At 42.3% G+C, this 18154-nt stretch overlaps 1 protein-coding gene across 1 annotated transcript in view; it reads right to left on the reverse strand.

Annotated features, from left to right (window-relative positions):
* The window catches only part of ERP44 (endoplasmic reticulum protein 44), a 126449-nt gene that overhangs the window by 4268 nt on the left and 104027 nt on the right, over positions 1-18154 (reverse strand). Inside the window, exons 9-11 of the mRNA XM_024193604.3 lie at positions 15573-15684; positions 14924-15065; positions 11417-11519 (exon numbers count right to left, since the gene is read on the reverse strand). Of these exons, the coding sequence (XP_024049372.1) occupies positions 11417-11519; positions 14924-15065; positions 15573-15684 (357 nt within the window). The remainder of the gene's footprint in view (positions 1-11416; positions 11520-14923; positions 15066-15572; positions 15685-18154) is intronic.

Consider the following 18154-nt stretch of genomic DNA (forward strand, 5'->3'; position numbering starts at 1 on the left):
GATAACCTAAACAGTTTAGTCCTGCCCAAGTAAAACACTAATGCTCTCCTAACATCCAAATGTGTGGAGCCACTCTCCTCATTCTTATAAGCATGAGACTTTGGAAAGAAAGAAAGTTTGTAAGTAAAGTGCCTGACTGATGTGGAAGTGAGAAACCACTTTGAAATTTTGAGGGTGTAAGTATACCCTGTCCTTGTAGATGTTTGTATATGGTGGGTCAGATACCCAGATTCTCAATTCTCCTACTCTCCTTGCTGAGGTAATTGCCACCAAAAAGGCAAAACCGTCATTGAAAAATGCAGCAACAGGTAGCCAGCGGCTCAAAGGGCTGTCGCCTTAGCTTTGCTAATACCAGGCCTAAGTTGAAGGGGGAATTGGATCCTCTATTTGGGGGTATAGATGGTTCAGACCCTTCAAAAACTGACTGTGGACTGGAGAAAAGGAAGCAATTAGCAATCAGAGGATGGAAAACTGAGATAGCTGCTAGTTCCTGATGGAACTAATGCCAAGACCTTGCTGCTTCAGGTAGAACACACAGTGCAGCACATGTTGTATTGGAGCCCAGCCCAGACCATCACTTTTTTGCTGAGACCAGCAGGAGAATCTTTTCCACTTCAACAGGTAAGTGTATCTAGTAGAAGGTTTTCTGCTATTTAGGAGGATGTTTTGTATGTTGCTTGAACAGATATTCTTGTGTGGTGTTAGCTATAGAGCATCCAACTGAAAGATGAAGGAGGTGCCCATGGTCCTGTGAGATCAGGTCTGCTTCTGGTGGTAATGGAACCCTGGTTGAGAAGCTAACCAGAGTGGAAAACCAATGCTGGCGACGCCATGCCAGTGCTTTGGAGGATCGTGTGAGCATGGCCCTGTTTGATTTTTAACACTGCATAGGAGTGGAACCAGAGGGTAGACATACATGAGATTGCCTTTCCAGGGCATCGGGAAGGTGTCCATTAGCGTCTCTGGATGATGACATGCTCATGAACAAAATTGGTGACACTTCCTGTTGCGCTGGGATGCAAACAGGTCTATGTGGGGGGGGAATCACCCCAAGCTTGAAAAATGTATCTGACTATATCTGGACAGAGATCACTCGCAGTGACTGGTGAAAGATCTCCTCATTCAGTTTGCCAGACTGTTCTGGACAGATGGCAGGTGGGAGGCTCTGAGGTGGACTGAGCTGATGATGCAAAACACTACTGCCATTTGGCATAGAAGTGTCAATCTTGCCCCTCCCTGGCTGTTCACATAGAACATCACAGTGGTGTTGACCGGAAGAACTAGCAAATTCCTTGGGAGAGGAAAGCATGACAAGCTAGATGAATGGCTCTCAACCCTTACATTTATACGGAGAGCCAAATCTTGGCCAGACCAGAGACCTGAAGCCTGTAGAGTCCACAGGTGAACTCCCCAACCTAGGGTGGAAGCATCTGTAACCAGAGACAAAGTAGGATGTGGGAAAACAAAGGGATACTCCCGTAAGTATGTTGGTTGGGTCCATCCAACAGTCAAAAGAGGCTAAGACTTCTGTGGGCCAGGGCCGCCCGGGGGGGAGGGGCGGGGCAAGTGGGGCAATTTGCCTCAGGCCCCGGGCCCCGCGAACCCTGGCTCAGTGGCAGTCCGGGTCTTCGGCGGCATTTCGGCGGTGGGGGGGGCCCTTCAGTGCTGCCGAAGATGTGGAGCGACTGAAGGGCCCCCCGCCGCCGAAGACCCGGACCGCCGCCAGGTGAGTACAAGCGCCGCAGCTCCCCCACTTTGCCCCAGGCCCCCTGAATCCTCTGGGCGGCCCTGCTGTAGGCACTTAAACCAACGTGTCCAGTGAATGATGAACTGGGGAATACACCACGCTCAGCCAGCTCTGCAACTTAGTGAAACACAGCCTGGCATGCCAAACCACATACATACATGAAGCTATGAGGCCCAAAAGCCTGTGGCAATTCTGTGCTGTCGTGGTGGGATGGACCTTCAGGTGTAATGAAATGTCTAGAGGAACGCCCTGGCTTCTGTGGAATCCAAGACAGCTGCTATAGGCTCTATTCTCTGAACACGTGAGAGGATTGACTTTTCTTCACTGATCAGCAAACCCGGTGGATTGGATCTTGGCCATGCTGGATATCATTTGGCTCTTGGAAAGGACTCTCACCAACCAGTCATCCAGCCACTGAAACACCTGATTTTCTCAGGAACACAGCTACTTGCCATGCACTTTGTAAAAACAGGAGGTCGCAGATGGCCCAAATGGCAGAACTGCAAACTGACAGTGGGATTAGTTGATCATAAATCTGAGGAATTTCCTGTGCCTTTCATGTATTGCCACATGAAAACACTCATCCTTTAAATTGAGTGCAGGATACCAGTCAGCAGGATCCATAGAGGGGATAATCAGAGTGACCATGTGAAACAATTTTCTTTATGTGCTTGTTCAGCTCTAGCAAGTCCAGAATGGGTCTGAGACGTCCTTTTGCTTTTGGAATTAGGTAGTAGTGAGAATAAAATCTCTTTCCTCTGTAAAAAGGAGGAAATTCCTCTATGGCTCCCAACAGGAGGAGAGATTGCACCTCCCGAAGAACTTCCTCATTAAAGTGGTCCCAGAAAAGGGACAGGGAAAGGGGCGGGGATAGAAATAAACTCAAGAGTGTATCCCAGCTCCTTCATGCTTGAGACCCACTGGCCATAGTGATATGGCTTCAAGCACTTAGGAAGTGGGATACTGTGTTGGAAAAAACAGGGGCAAGAGAAACTGATACTACAAACTGGTAAGTTACTCTCAACAAGAAGGTTGAACTGACTGCTTGGTGTTTCAAGGCTGTCTGGACGATGATCTCACCGTGGCTGAAAAGAAAGGAAGAGGTGGTTTCCTCCTGTAACTTTTCCCTTTCCTTCTAGATTGGTCCTGGTGCCGAGACATACCAGAATAAAAATGGTGATACGCTGTGGATAGAACTGCTTCTTCTTTGGGAGGGGAGTGTAAATACCCAAAGACTTGAATATAGTCCTGGAGTCTTTAAGGTTACGAAGCTTGTCATCGGCCTGCTATGAAAAAAACCTCTGTCCCTCAAAAGGGAGATCCTGAATGGTCTGTTGGACTTCCTGAGGAGGACTCGATGACTGGAGCCACGAACATCTGTGCATTGTAATGCCAATATCATGGCTCTGGCAGCAGAGTCAACACCATCCAATGCAGCCTGAAGCAAGGTCCTGGTTACCAACTTTCCTTTGTCCACTACTGCCAGAAGCTCTTGTCTGGCCTCCTCTGGTAACTTCTCTGCAAATATTAAAACATTGCCTGGTGGCAGAAATTATAATGTCCCAGCAATGCTTGCTGATTAGAAATCTGGAGTTGTAGTCCAGCTGTTGAATAAGCTTTCCTGCCAAAAGATCGAGCGTCTTTGCATCTTTTGATTTTGGGGTAGATACCCACTGACCATAGTGTTCGCTCTTGTTAGCAGCTGAGACCAAAGACCCTGGGGATGGGAAGGTGTGATGAGGTATACAAACCCCACACTTTAAGGCTGCTCTGGGCTCAGCCAGCCCTGCCCGCCATACCTACAAGAGATGCACAGACTGGAGGAGGAGTTAAAAGGGAGCAGAACAGCTTACTTATGGCCAGGGAAGAAAAAGGACCATTACCTTGCAGCTCCTAAGGGAAGGGCTGAGGGAAGGCAGGATCTCTTTCACAGCAACTGCTTGAAGTTCCCTCCCTGAGGGAAGGGAGGACCTGCTTCTGATAGACCCTGAGAGGGAGGCATTTCCCCTCTCATCTACTAATCCAGTTTGTGTGTGTTGATTCCCATGTTTTGTTTAGGGACTGCCCCTGAAGGGGAGAGACTTAGAACCGGCTTGGCTGGAGGCCCCAGGCATGAGAGGATGCAGCTGCTGCCCCAAGAGGGAGAGAGCTGCCATGCCATGTCCGACCGTGAAGTGGTGCCAGGCAGTGAGCTGACCCCCTTCACACTGTCTTGTTACAGACTGCGAACTTTGGACAATAGTGGGGTGGTAGGAAGTGGCCCAGGGAGGGCACCTTTAAAGTGCTCCTGGGTGTCAGGAGCTCAGGCTCAGAGGCTTGCATGCTCCTGGACTAGTGTGATCAAGGACAGCTGCTGCTAAGCCTGGTGCCTGCTCCAGTGGGTGGTACAGCCATGTTGGAGGAGCTGCCTGCGCAGGGCGCTGGCTCCTGTGAGTGACGGCCCGACGTGTCACAGCTTTCGCTGCATGTCAAAGGGCCTATGCCCTGACCACTAGGCAACATTCCCCTTGAGTGAAGACCATCAAACGAGGTGTAAAAATGTTCAACCCCCTCTAAGGGGACATAATACCCCACTCAGACCTTTTTGCTGTAGGAGGCAATGAAGATGGTGTTTACCACAATATTTTTTGGGGCTCCAGAATAGCCTCAAGTGGGTATTGCTTCTTGAGAAAGCACCACAGATCTCAAGATATGAACCAATCTGTGTGTGGCCTCCCGTACCACTTCCACCTGGATATCTAGGGAGGAAGCCACCCGCTTTAGAAGGTTCTGGTGGGCCCCAGTGAGGAAACACCAGACATAACCACCTCGTCAGGCAATGAGGAGGAGGAACCCAAGACTGGCTGAGATGGAGCTTCCCCCAATTCCTCCAAAGGGGGAATTCACTGAGGCAGACTGCTCACGTTCGGTACCGGGCCTGGTACTGGGAGCAGCTTCTTGCAGCTTTAGCCATGCAGGATCATAACATCTACTGGAGGACGTAGAGGGCAGATGGTGCACAGACAGTTTGGAGGCAGGAGGAAACCCGCCTGGGTTCCAATACCGCCATCGATATGGCACTGAAGCTCAACTTCTTCCCAACCATGGCTACTAGCCGACCAACAGGGAGGCTCCACTAGATACCAGAGGTTAAAGCCTCTCGAAGGAGAGCAATGGCTTATGTGATGTGGCTGCGACACACAAGATCCGACTTCCCCCTTGGACAATGAACTTTAGTCATCCAACCAGGTAGGTGCCAGAGAGTAGTGACAGGAGTCCAGAGAGGATGGCATTAGGGAAATCATAAGCTGGCTTGCCTCTCAGTGGCACTGCACGAGTGGGTACCAGATTGTCTGGAGGTAGCAGTGGTACTGGGTACAGAACTCCAGTAGCCAGCAAATCCATGTGAGTGTCCATCAGTACCGGGAGAGACATCTCTTGGTCTGCCAGTGATGCCAGCAGGTATATGCCTTAAGTGTTGACAGCACCAGGAGATTCTGTTGCTGCTACTGCTGAGCCAAAGACGACGCTGAACAGGATGGTGCTCCACTTAGAGGTCGATCTCAATGGCACCATTATCGGCGCTGAAGTCGACGACCTCTCTTGAGGTGGTATCTGTACCACAGAGTGCCTCAGCACTATGCGCGCTCCATTCTCCTTCCCAACTTGATTGCTGGAGTTCAGTGCCAGGGACCTTGATTTCCTGGATGATGGGTCTCTGGATGCTGTCCTCTGATACTGCTTCTTCGGTACCAGAGAAGGAGATTGGCACAGACTCAGCCTGGACAGGGGGAACACTCCTGACTAAAGCAGAGGTGTGCAGTGCCTGCCCTGAATGGGAAGCCTCTGAGGGTGGGCACAGGGCTGCCTCCATAAGAAGGTACTTCCCTGTCTTTTTTGGGCTAAGTCCCTGTAGCTTTGGCATCTTTCTCTGATGTGACCTTTTTCTAGGTACTTCAGGCACCAATAGTGCAGGCTGTTGACCAGAACTGTCTTCTTACATGCATTGTAAAGTTTGAAACCCGGGGACCAAGGCAAGCCCTGGCAATGGTACCAAAAACTGAAAGGAACGGAAATGTATGGTAGTAAAAAAGGAAACCTATTAGTAGAAAAAAAAACCAAAAACCCTACACTAAGATTGTATACTATCAACTATTGACAAGTACCAACTACATACAATAAAAATACTGAGAAAGAGGAAAACACTTGGAGTAGCAAGGTAGAATGCTCTGACAACAGTCACAGGTGGTAAGATGGAACTGGAGGCAGCTCTTCCCTTTATATCATCCCACAGCAGCATAAGTAAGCAGAGGGCACATGTGCTATCCTGATGGGAATTGCTGAGTGAAAAATCTCCAATGCTAGTGCACTAAGCAAGCACACACCTGAAGTGGAATGGACATGTGCAATCACTTGACGTCTTTTTTTTTATTATTATTATTCCAGGGTTCATAGATTCATAGATTCTAGGACTGGAAGGGACCTCGAGAGGTCATCGAGTCCACTCCCCTGCCCGCATGGCAGGACCAAATACTGTCTAGACCATCCCTGATAGACATTTATCTAACCTACTCTTAAATATCTCCAGAGATGGAGATTCCACAACCTCCCTAGGCAATTTATTCCAGTGTTTAACCACCCTGACAGTTAGGAACTTTTTCCTAATGTCCAACCTAGACCTCCCTTGCTGCAGTTTAAGCCCATTGCTTCTTGTTCTATCCTCAGAGGCTAAGGTGAACAAGTTTTCTCCCTCCTCCTTATGACACCCTTTTAGATACCTGAAAACTGCTATCATGTCCCCTCTCAGTCTTCTCTTTTCCAAACTAAACAAACCCAATTCTTTCAGCCTTCCTTTATAGGTAATGTTCTCAAGATCTTTAATCATTCTTGTTGCTCTTCTCTGGACCCTTTCCAATTTCTCCACATCTTTCTTGAAATGCGGTGCCCAGAACTGGACACAATACTCCAGCTGAGGCCTAACCAGAGCAGAGTAGAGCGGAAGAATGACTTCTCGTGTCTTGCTCACAACACACCTGTTAATACATCCCAGAATCACGTTTGCTTTTTTTGCAACAGCATCACACTGTTGACTCATATTTAGCTTGTGGTCCACTATAACCCCTAGATCCCTTTCTGCCGTACTCTTTCCTAGACAGTCTCTTCCCATTTTGTATGTGTGAAACTGATTTTTTCTTCCTAAGTGGAGCACTTTGCATTTGTCTTTGTTAAACTTCATCCTGTTTAACTCAGACCATTTCTCCAATTTGTCCAGATCATTTTGAATTATGACCCTGTCCTCCAAAGCAGTTGCAATCCCTCCCAGTTTGGTATCATCCGCAAACTTAATAAGCGTACTTTCTATGCCAATATCTAAGTCGTTAATGAAGATATTGAACAGAGCCGGTCCCAAAACAGACCCCTGCGGAACCCCACTCGTTATGCCTTTCCAGCAGGATTGGGAACCATTTATAACAACTCTCTGAGTACGGTTATCCAGCCAGTTATGCACCCACCTTATAGTAGCCCCATCTAAATTGCCTAGTTTGTCGATAAGAATATCATGCGAGACCGTATCAAATGCCTTACTAAAGTCTAGGTATACCACATCCACAGCTTCTCCCTTATCCACAAGACTCGTTATCCTATCGAAGAAAGCTATCAGATTGGTTTGACATGATTTGTTCTTTACAAATCCATGCTGGCTGTTCCCTATCACCTCACCACCTTCCAAGTGTTTGCAGATGATTTCCTTAATTACTTGCTCCATTATCTTCCCTGGCACAGAAGTTAAACTAACTGGTCTGTAGTTTCCTGGGTTGTTTTTATTTCCCTTTTTATAGATGGGCACTATATTCGCCCTTTTCCAGTCTTCTGGAATCTCTCCCGTCTCCCATGATTTTCCAAAGATAATAGCTAGAGGCTCAGATACCTCCTCTATTAGCTCCTTGAGTATTCTAGGATGCATTTCATCAGGCCCTGGTGACTTGCAGGCATCTAACTTTTCTAAGTGATTTTTAACTTGTTCTTTTTTTATTTTATCTGCTAAACCTACCCCCTTCCCATTAGCATTCACTAGGTTAGGCATTCCTTCAGACTTCTTGGTGAAGACCGAAACAAAGAAGTCATTAAGCATCTCTGCCATTTCCAAGTTTCCTGTTACTGTTTCTCCCTCTTCACTAAGCAGTGGGCCTACCCTGTCTTTGGTCTTCCTCTTGCTTCTAATGTATTGATAAAAAGTCTTCTTGTTCCCCTTTATTCCCTTAGCTAGTTTGAGCTCATTTTGTGCCTTTGCCTTTCTAATCTTGCCCCTGCATTCCTGTGTTGTTTGCCTATATTCATCCTTTGTAATCTGTCCTAGTTTCCATTTTTTATATGACTCCTTTTTATTTTTTAGATCATGCAAGATCTCGTGGTTAAGCCAAGGTGGTCTTTTGCCACATTTTCTATCTTTCCTAACCAGCGGAATAGCTTGCTTTTGGGCCCTTAATAGTGTCCCTTTATCTACACTGAGTTATTCTGGAATAACTCCATGTGGGGACACTTATTCTTGAAAAAGAGTGCCTTGTTCTGGGTTAGCTTATTCTATTTTCAAAGCTATTGTGCTCTAAATTCACATCCTACCTTAATATAAATTAATTATCAAGTGTAGACAAGCCCTTAAATAGCGAGGGGAATAAACAATTGGAACAGCTCAGGGATGTGGTAAATTCTCTGTCATTAAGAGTTGCAGGGCTTATCTACATTTGAAATGCTACAGCGACACAGCAGCATGGCTGCAGTACTTCAGTGTATGCTGATGGGAGGGGTTCTCCTATTGGAGTAGATATATCTTCCTGAAAGGTAGTAACTAGGCTGACAGAAGAATTCTTCCGTCGACCTAGCACTGTCTACGCTGGGGGCTAGGTCATCTTGACTATGCTGTTCAGGGGTGTGGATTTTTCACACCTCCGAGCAATGTAGTGAAGCCAAATTAACAGACCTCAGTCAAAAACATGGGTCTTTCTAAAAGACATGCTCTAGTTCAACCACAAGTATGGGGCTGGATGCAGGAATCACTTCATGAAATTCCATGGCCTGTGTTATGTACGAGTTCAGTTTAGATATAAAATATATCTTCTAACATGGCTCCCAGAATCAACTGAAAGGAAAAGCCAGCCAAAAGATGCCTAGAATGTGCATCCCTGGATTGCCACAGAGATACAATGAAAGACCTCTTTTCAAATTATATTGCACCTGACAGAAGCACTTACTGTACTTGTGTTACATTTTGTTCAGGGAAGCAGGACCATCAACCCAACTTTCAGAAAGTACCATAGTATCTAATGACAAGTGGCCAGGACCTCCATTTTACTCCATCTGAAATATGGCATCTTCAGTAGTCCAGCAGTCCCTTGACACCACCAGAAGGAACAGTTTAGATAGTCAAAATGGACCTCCTACATAACAGGGCCCAGGTGTTCCTTTAAGGTCTCTTCTTGAGTTCTGAGCTGATGAGTACATCACTGAAAAGACTGGCTTCAGTGTTCAGTACAACAATCTGATCTGTGATATCTACTTGCAAAAGTCTGTGTAAACTTTCATGTCCTGTGTTAAATGCCTGAAAACTCTTCCCCTCCCACCCACTGCTTCCTATAAATCTCATCCTAAAATGGCCTGAAAGGATTCAAAGGGAAAAGGCTTGAGTGAGCCAGTCAAATGTTTCAGCTGAGCATCTGGGACTTGATCCTCAGTCTTGCATAGGTCACTTTGCCATGACAGCATCACAAAAATGACTTTAAAGCTGCCCTAAAGTGGCAGCTGAGAATTCCCCTGGTGTAGCAGTGTTCCTGTGCCAGTCCTCAGCATGCTCCAGGACTGCAAGTGGTGAAAAACAGTGTAACCACCACTGAGGTGTGCTGAACTCAGGTGAACTTGAGAATGGAGCTTCTATGACTGTACATTTGAGCCACACACATTGGCACAATTGCATAAAAATAACCCATGCTCAAAAAGATCAATTTGCTAAGAACAAGTGGAGATGTAGAAAGAGCAGAAAGAAAATCAGAGGAGAAAGTACTAACAGATTAAAAAATACCAAGTCCAGCTAGTTAGATAGAAGGGGAATGACAGTCTCATGGCTAGAGCACAGGCCTGTGTGTCAGATTTGGGTTCTCTTCTTAAATCTGCCACATACAGTACTTTCTTTCAAATGTGGGCAAGTCACTTAGCCACACTGTCTTAATATTTCCATACTGCACAAGAGTGTTGTGAGGGTTAATTAATTAATGCTTGTGAACTGTGTTGAAATCCTCTGATGCAAAATATTAATATGAGATTTAACAGGTACGTGGCCAAAGAATATTATGCTTGTGCCAGCTGCCAAGTGAGTTCATAAGAAGCACATTCTTGAAACTTTCCTTAGGGCAAAGACAAGTCAGTTAAGGGTGTATAAATAGAGCTTGGAGTAGAAGCACAGTTTGTCCCAGGTTCACCCAATGAGTGGACTGAAGAACTGAGTGCTTTGCTGAATTCAATTCACCTCATACAAGTCCACTCAGTATTCTTGTTCAGCCAATCACTCAAACACACAAGTTTGGTTACATTTGCAGGAGATAATGCTGCCCGCTTCTTGTTTACAATGTCACCTGAAAGTGAGAACAAGCATTCGCATGGCACTGTTGTAGCCAGCACTGAAAGGTATTTACGTTACACTAAGCATTCGTATGCCCCTTCAGGCTTCGATTTGTAGGCTCTAAAGTTTTACATTTTTTTTTTTTTTTTTTTAAACATAACTGCAGTCAAAAACAGAACAATCTACATTTATAAGTTGCACTTTCACAACAAAGAGATTGCACTATAGTACTTGTAAGAGGTGAATTGAAAAATACTATTTTTTAAAAATCTTTTTTACAGTGCAAATATTTGTAATAAAAAATAATATAAAGTGAGCACTATGCACTTTGGATTCTGTGTTGTAATTGAAATCAATATATTTGAAAATGTAGAAAAATATAAAAAATATTTATAATAAATTTAAATTGATATTCTATTATTGTTTAACAGTGCGATTAAAATGGCGATTAGTCGCTACAATTTTTTTAATCTCATGATTAATTGGAATTATTTTTTTTAATTGTTTGACAGCCCTAAATTATATTACTACTAATAGAAAGTACTCATGGAATTCAGACAAAGTAAACATGGATTCCTTACAACTTCATGTAATATTGGTAAAAGAGTCCGTAAACAATTGGTTTTATTTAAGCCATACTATTTTCAATCACTGAATTGTTAAAATGAACAGATTACATCACACCAGCAGAACAATGCCAATTCCATTCAGAATGTTCCAAATCATAGAAGAGTTTAATTAACTCAAGTGACAAAACTAGTGATATTACAGGTATTAAAAAAGAAGGGTTTCCATATGAAGAAATAAACATTTCAATTTTTTTTTCTTGTTCGGTAAGAACACAAAAATGTGGTATTTTTCTCAATTTAAGTATGTTCTGAGATTTATCAGTGCTGGCTTGTAGTGTTTTAAAATATTGCTAGGTAGATATGGCTACATACTATATTTTCCATAAACAGATTTCTCACACACAATCTTACACACCAAGCTAATGTAAAAGCACCGTTTTCATGCTGAGAAAGAATAAATGGTTTGCCCAAACAGCCAGATACAAATGCATTCATTTCTGTAAATCTTACCTGACCAGGTGCTACATCAGTTGGATCTGGTCCATGATGAAATTCTCTGTGCAATTTTCCGGAGTGCAAATCTAGTACAAATTGTTTGAGTTTACCTGGAATTCTGAAACAAAATCCCCCCCACAGTGAACATATGATAAATAAGTACACAATCTTCAACAGAAAAGTAAAGTATATTGTTTAGAGTAGCCTACATTTCTCCTGTGCATCAGATACAGTATGTTCACTTTAAGTGATTAATTTATGGTAGAAAGCTAAATGGATGGTACGCTTGTGTTAAACTATTTTACCAGTTGTTTTCTTCTTCTCTGCTATCTCCTGAGTGCACAGCAAGTATTTCTTCCCTTCAATAATTCCCACAGAGTTGTCCTAGCCAATAACTTCATTGTATGCTCAATTCAGCTCCCCTCTACCCACGCTGCAGAAGAGAACAGCAGGTTCCACTAGGATTTCAAACCTGACAGCCGAATTTGATGTGGCTGGATGGCCAAAGAGCACTACTATAAAGGCAAGGGTAGTTTTCCATTTTGCCCTTGGAGCAGTTCCTCTCTAAAATCAGACCCTGTCCAACAGAATAGCTGGGCTTGCAAATTACTGAGATGCTTTAAGATTTTACCTTTTATTTTAAAAACCATGAACTGTTCACAAGGTCACTTCTGACATATCTAGAGGTTTCCGAAGTTCACCTTTATCCTATGGGACTGTCTATGAACCTGCCAATTTCTCTCATTTATGTCAGACAAATGCATTACCCTTACTGCTTGTTGACACAAGCAGTAGCTGTTACTAGTCAGATACAGACTATGAAGCAGAAGAAAGAAAGATGTTTTTGAAAAGACAAAAAAGACCTTATAATTGTTTGAAGTGAACTACAAATCCACACGACAGCTATAACTGATAATTATGTACATAACCTATTATAGCTGTGCTTAAATTTAAACTATTACTCTATTGCAAATTGCTTGCAAAGTGTTTTGTTAAAAACCAATTGTGTGTGCTGTGAACATGCTATTCTGCACAAAATATTCATAAGAGTGCAACAGTAAATGTAACAAAAACAGTTTTAGGATTTTCCTATTAATCGAAATGTACTAAGGCTTATATTATATTATAGGCAGATTACATTTTAAGAATAAGTCTGCTGGAATTTGGATGAGAAACTGACCATGATCACCAGATTTCTGCCAAACTCAGCTGCAACATTGCATGGTGGGGCTCCAGAATAAGACACAGAGGTCAGGAAGCCTGATTGCAATGTTTACACCATTCCATGCAATCTACAGCACAAGCAACCAAGGGTTCTGCCAGATACAACGATTTCTTCTCAGCCACGGTGTCTGTGGTCAGCATTGCTATCAGATTCCATTCACATTTGGTCTTAGTAACTTCAGACTTGGGGTGATTGCCATGTTTGTAATTTTTGTGCTTTTGTTTTTTAAATTTGGGTTACATTTGTCTAGCACCAGAACTGACACACAGCATAATCTTTCCAAGAAGGCTTGCAGTGGATGTTAAAGCTTGAATAGGTACAATGGGACTCAAGCAAGTGTATGAACACAGTATTACAGTGACTGCTTACTCAATTCACATCATTTGCATGCATAAATACATAATTTGCATCAACATAGCAACTGCACATCCAAATTAGCGCTGCAGTTGTATGCATGCACTTTAGTAAAAATCAAACCATGACTATCCAGTCACCACACTTGGCAACATATTTCCATTTATTTTTGACATGTTACATTGAATACAACTCTCAAGAAGAGCTGGATTTTTTGGCCAGATTAAATACAAACAGTAGATAATCATAGCCTCACTGTTCTTCCAGTTGTCTCTGACATTAAAGATATCAGGACAAATCCTTTGGTTTAAATTGTCATAGTTCTGCTAAAGCCAACAGAGCTATGACAATTTACATCAGCTGAGGGTCTGCCCTCTGGTGCCAAAACTCTAGGAAACCAGCTTAGAGTTGACAGTCACTTTATCATCAAACATCAGCTCCCTTTAGAAGAGTTTGTACAAGTGTCTTATTCAGTATAGCACATCTGTTAGCTGTAGAGCCCTCACGTGACTTTTCATTTTGGACCTATGGAATAACAGAAATCTTGCCTGTGCAAGACAAAGGGTCCTGTGGTGAACCCTTACTTTTATTTAGATATGTGTCGAATGGGTGTTGAATAAGTTTGGGGTGTAAATTATTTCCTATTCATTAAGCACTGACTGTATACTCTATGCTGCTCAAAACAGAATAAACATCAGCTCCTAAGATAACAAATAGGAAACTAAACAGGTACATGAATAAAGCTAACAGTGATCAACGAAAAAGTGCAATTTTGTGACCGCAATTCAATGATACAAGTTACACACAGTTTGCTCACTCACTATGCAGGGTTGTTGATGGAGAGATGCCCTTCAGCGGCTTTTGCCAACATTATGTGCGAAAGCTCACAGTGATATAGAGGGCAAGGTAGATAGGTGTGGCATAACATAGGAAAAACTATTCTGCTTGCATAAATTTCATGTTGATTTATTTATTTATTGCAATTTATAACTTATAAAGAGGTACCCAAACTGGCACTCTGGACACCGTGGATGTTACTGAAAGCAACAATACAACAAGAACAAAATGCAGCAAGTCCCCAGAAAATCTCCAGCAAAATCTTCCCCAACACAATCAGGATTTTCACCATCAAACTTCCACTCCCCATAAACAATCAGCCCCGCCAGGGCCCAATCCCTTCACCCAGTTGGCTACAAGAAAGGCTTTACAGTGGGCCCCTAAGAGATGATGCTCTAGTGCCAGGCACCTCTCTCTATTCAACTGAGGAGGATCTAGCACAAGCATCTTTGCTGACCACTGTTGTGGCAGCGTGAGAGAGAGAGAGAGAGAGACATGGTCTCTCAAGTAGGTCCCAAACCATCTAGTTAGAAATACCACTGTATTTAGAAAAAAACTGAAGAGCAGGGATTAAATTGATAATCCATCTATTTTATACATGTTAGGCAGATATTATCCCAACAAATCAGCCATATTCCACTGACTATGAAGGCAGACTATCTGGTGGGAACCCATGTAAAAGGGGCTTCCCCACCAGTGGTCCATGACTAGCTCAGGAATGTCAAAGTTGCAGAAGAGAAAAACAGATGGTGACAGATTGGAGGATTCTTATCACTGAATATTGTATACATATTAATTGCACAATATATCAGTTAAATATTTTATTCACTGCTCAAAAACTTTCCAAAGTAACTTGACGTTTCTATGTTGGCACTAGAGGTACCACGGTACTAAGAAATATGAAGGATAATTGAGGAACTAGAACTTGCAGCAGCATTTAAAACTTGGGGCCAGCTTCTCAGCTAATGTGTATCAGCAACCTCAGCTAATAAAATATTTTACCTACTTCCTGTCATGTAATATTGGTTACAGCATTTAAACAAATGTATTTCTTTGCCTCGCCACAAGACAATACGATTTGCAAAAGAAAGGAAGGGTTTACTTACGCTAAATCACTGAAGTCTGGAAAGACATACATGTGCCTAAAACTGTCAATAGCAATAACTGGACAGTCTGCTGGAGTCTTCTGAATATGAAGGAGTGGGTGTCTGAACTTATCACAATCAGCATGCAGAAAGTTTATTGTACCTTAAAAATGAGATTATAGACCAAAATTTACATTAGATATTTGAATGTGAAAATATTACGGTGTTGGTAAATTTATGAATAAAATCTGAGGCATTATGTACGTTACAGTAACAAACAGGATGAAGGAATGAATTTAAACAAGCAAACATTAAAACAATAAAAATTTTCTGAGAAATTGTTTTGGTTACAATATAATATAGGTTACAAAATTTAAGTTTATATGTCATAAGAATTCAACTGTATGAATCCCATATATAAAATAAGCATTTCTGAAGTAAATGTTTATTATAAATAGTTTATATTTCTATTTCAGTAGTGCCAAGAGGAGCCAATAGGTTCAGGGCCTCTTTGTGCTGAGCTCTATAGAAGTAAAGATGGTCCCTTGCCCTAAAGAGCTTTAACATTAGAGTGCTGCTCTAACTACTTATGCAATTTTTAGCATTTGGCTGAATAAAAAATGTTAGTATGCCTACAAAGTGACAGGGTAAGGCAATAATAATTAGTGACCTTTTTCACTTATTAATTGTCGTGCCACTTCCTGCTGGAATTTTTCTAAACTCTCCAAATCATCTTTCATGTGGAAAAGTATAAGAAAAGGAAGGCCTTCTTCTGTCAACTCCTGCAGAAAGAAAGATATCAAATGAGAAACACACCTGACTTCTTCCAATACACAACATATATTTTATGCAATTCTAGTGATATTTCTAGTTAGGTAGGACCTCAAACTTTACAACCAGTTGATAGAAGAGGATAATCAATAATGAGGCAGGAGACGTAATACAAAAGAATTAATAAGAGCTTTAACTAAACTGCAGTACAATTTACAAACAGGTACAAAATAAAGTAACTACTGCCTCAACCTTGCAAAACAAAAAACTCACACAACCCCGTATCTCATTGATTTTGCAACCTTACTGGCCAATACCAACCGTTCCTTTCTTCAGTATCTAAATTGACTAGTAGTCAACTTTCAGATTTATTTCAATCTATTGGTGATCTTTAAAGCCCTAAATAACGTGGGATTCGCTTTATTGTTATAAATAAACAATACCCCTATACCCCATCACAGCAGTTCAGACCTTCTGGGAGGCGCTTGCTCTTTATTTCCAGGGTGAATCTCTCTACAGATGGTGTTCGGGCTGTCTTAGTAGAGGGCATAAACTTTCAGAATTGACTCCTTCAGTTTACCAGAGCACAAGTTCAGCTAACTTGAGGGTATAATGCAAGACTTACCCAGTTTATCCTTCCTTTGATTTTATTCCCCCATCCCTGCATATTTTTTCCTTTTCATGATTGCTGTTTTGTACGTGTGGGAGAGCTCATTTTGTGCCTATGTGATTACATTTTCATGTACATTTTGTAAGACTACCCTATGGTATGTTGTCCCGTGCTTTGCCCATCATTAAATGACTTAAGCAATGATGCTTCCACTGTCTCCTTTGGGTATTACACAGATTTATAGATATGACTGTTCTACAGATCTCCTTGTTAGGTAATATTTCCTTTGGAAGTTGCTTCTTTAAATGGTGTGCCTGAACTCAATTAACTTTGAGATAAATCCCTTTTCTAACATGTACTCCTACTTCATATTCTCTGCTTTCCTTAGACTTTGAGAATATTTTGTCCATTCTACCACCACATCTAACAATCTCTTGGGACATATTTTTATATGCAGAGAGATGCTATGGTAAATGCTTTACCCTACAAGTAATTGGAAAGATTTGTCTGAACATTTCTTTTTCCAAGGTGAGCTAGCTGGTTGTCATCTGAACATTCAAAAAGCTCTGTTGGAGTAAGATCAAGGTTGGTCTTTTACAGGAATTTTTAAAAAAACTTTCTGAAAATACCTTTGTAATTCATGTAACTCCTGTTCTAATCATCTTTACTACATGTCTACTACTTTCTCTCCCACATCAAAATAATCTCTATATTTTAACCATGTTTGCTCCTAGTCAGTTCTACTAATGTGAGATGGGCTGAGCCCTCAGTCACCCTTCATATGAGACAACAAGAAAAAGTATCTGCTTGTGCTATGATGTTTGTGGTCCCATTTCATCTCTAGCTTTTACACATTTTTCTAGAATTGAAATATGAAGTGGAGCACTTGGATATCTAGACTGAAATGTCACCTTCCCCTCCTGGCAGTGGAAAAGCATCTGCTGCACTGTCCGCACATTCTATCCCTTTAATAATATATATTCAGTATACAACCAAGGTCATACTAGTAAAGTTATTTCCCCCAAATCCCTCAAATGGCAGGTTGTCAACAGAGTTGGCTAGAAAGTCTGAAAACATTTGAAATATTGATGAACAGTGGGAAGTGGGAATTGCAATTCCCAACCCTCCACCCCCATTATTTTGACCATCTCTAATCATTAGCTATGTTGACTTCCTTGCTTGTCTAGAAAAAAATGAAACCTAAGGACACCTTCATCAAAGAGATTCCTTTGGTCTTCTTGCTGACCTATCCCCAAGAATCCTGTCTTCTCTGCCAAAGGCCAGCACGTGTTGCCTAACAAATGACACAAGTTACTGCAGTATTCTTCAGACTCTGAACTAAATGTCCAGTACCACTAGCGTGTACATACTGAGTTAGGCCTCCTACACACAAGTAATTTGTTCCAGTCTGGCAGCACTTTTCTGCTCCCCTATACCATTTCTATTTCAAGGGTAACAAACACATCCAGAATTGGAGTGTTGTCTGTGGGATTTATTAAATGCAGTCCAACAATAACACAGGTATTATTTGGCTTGCCTTTCCAGTCTAATTCTCTACCGGGTCTGGATGATCAGCGAAGGGAACAGCTGCTTGTCTCACTTTTTGGACCTCTCTCCTGCAACTGCTCTTTGTTTTGCATGGAGTGCACTGAAAGATGATTTCCCCCAAGGCATAACCTCCCACAGCTTTTCTGTATGTCTTCATGGAACCATTAGCCCTTTCTAGAATAATTAGCAATCTGAACCCACAGTTCAGCATGTTATATCACATGGTTTCCTGTGACTTCTAAGTGTCTGTACTTTACAAATTTAACTGCTTTCTCAACAGATTGATTAACCTGTGATCACGCTTATTTTCTTCTATTTTGAGA

Source organism: Terrapene carolina, unplaced genomic scaffold (assembly GCF_002925995.2).
Source record: "Terrapene carolina triunguis isolate 2854851 unplaced genomic scaffold, T_m_triunguis-2.0 Scaffold229, whole genome shotgun sequence".
NCBI lineage: Eukaryota > Metazoa > Chordata > Testudines > Emydidae > Terrapene > Terrapene triunguis.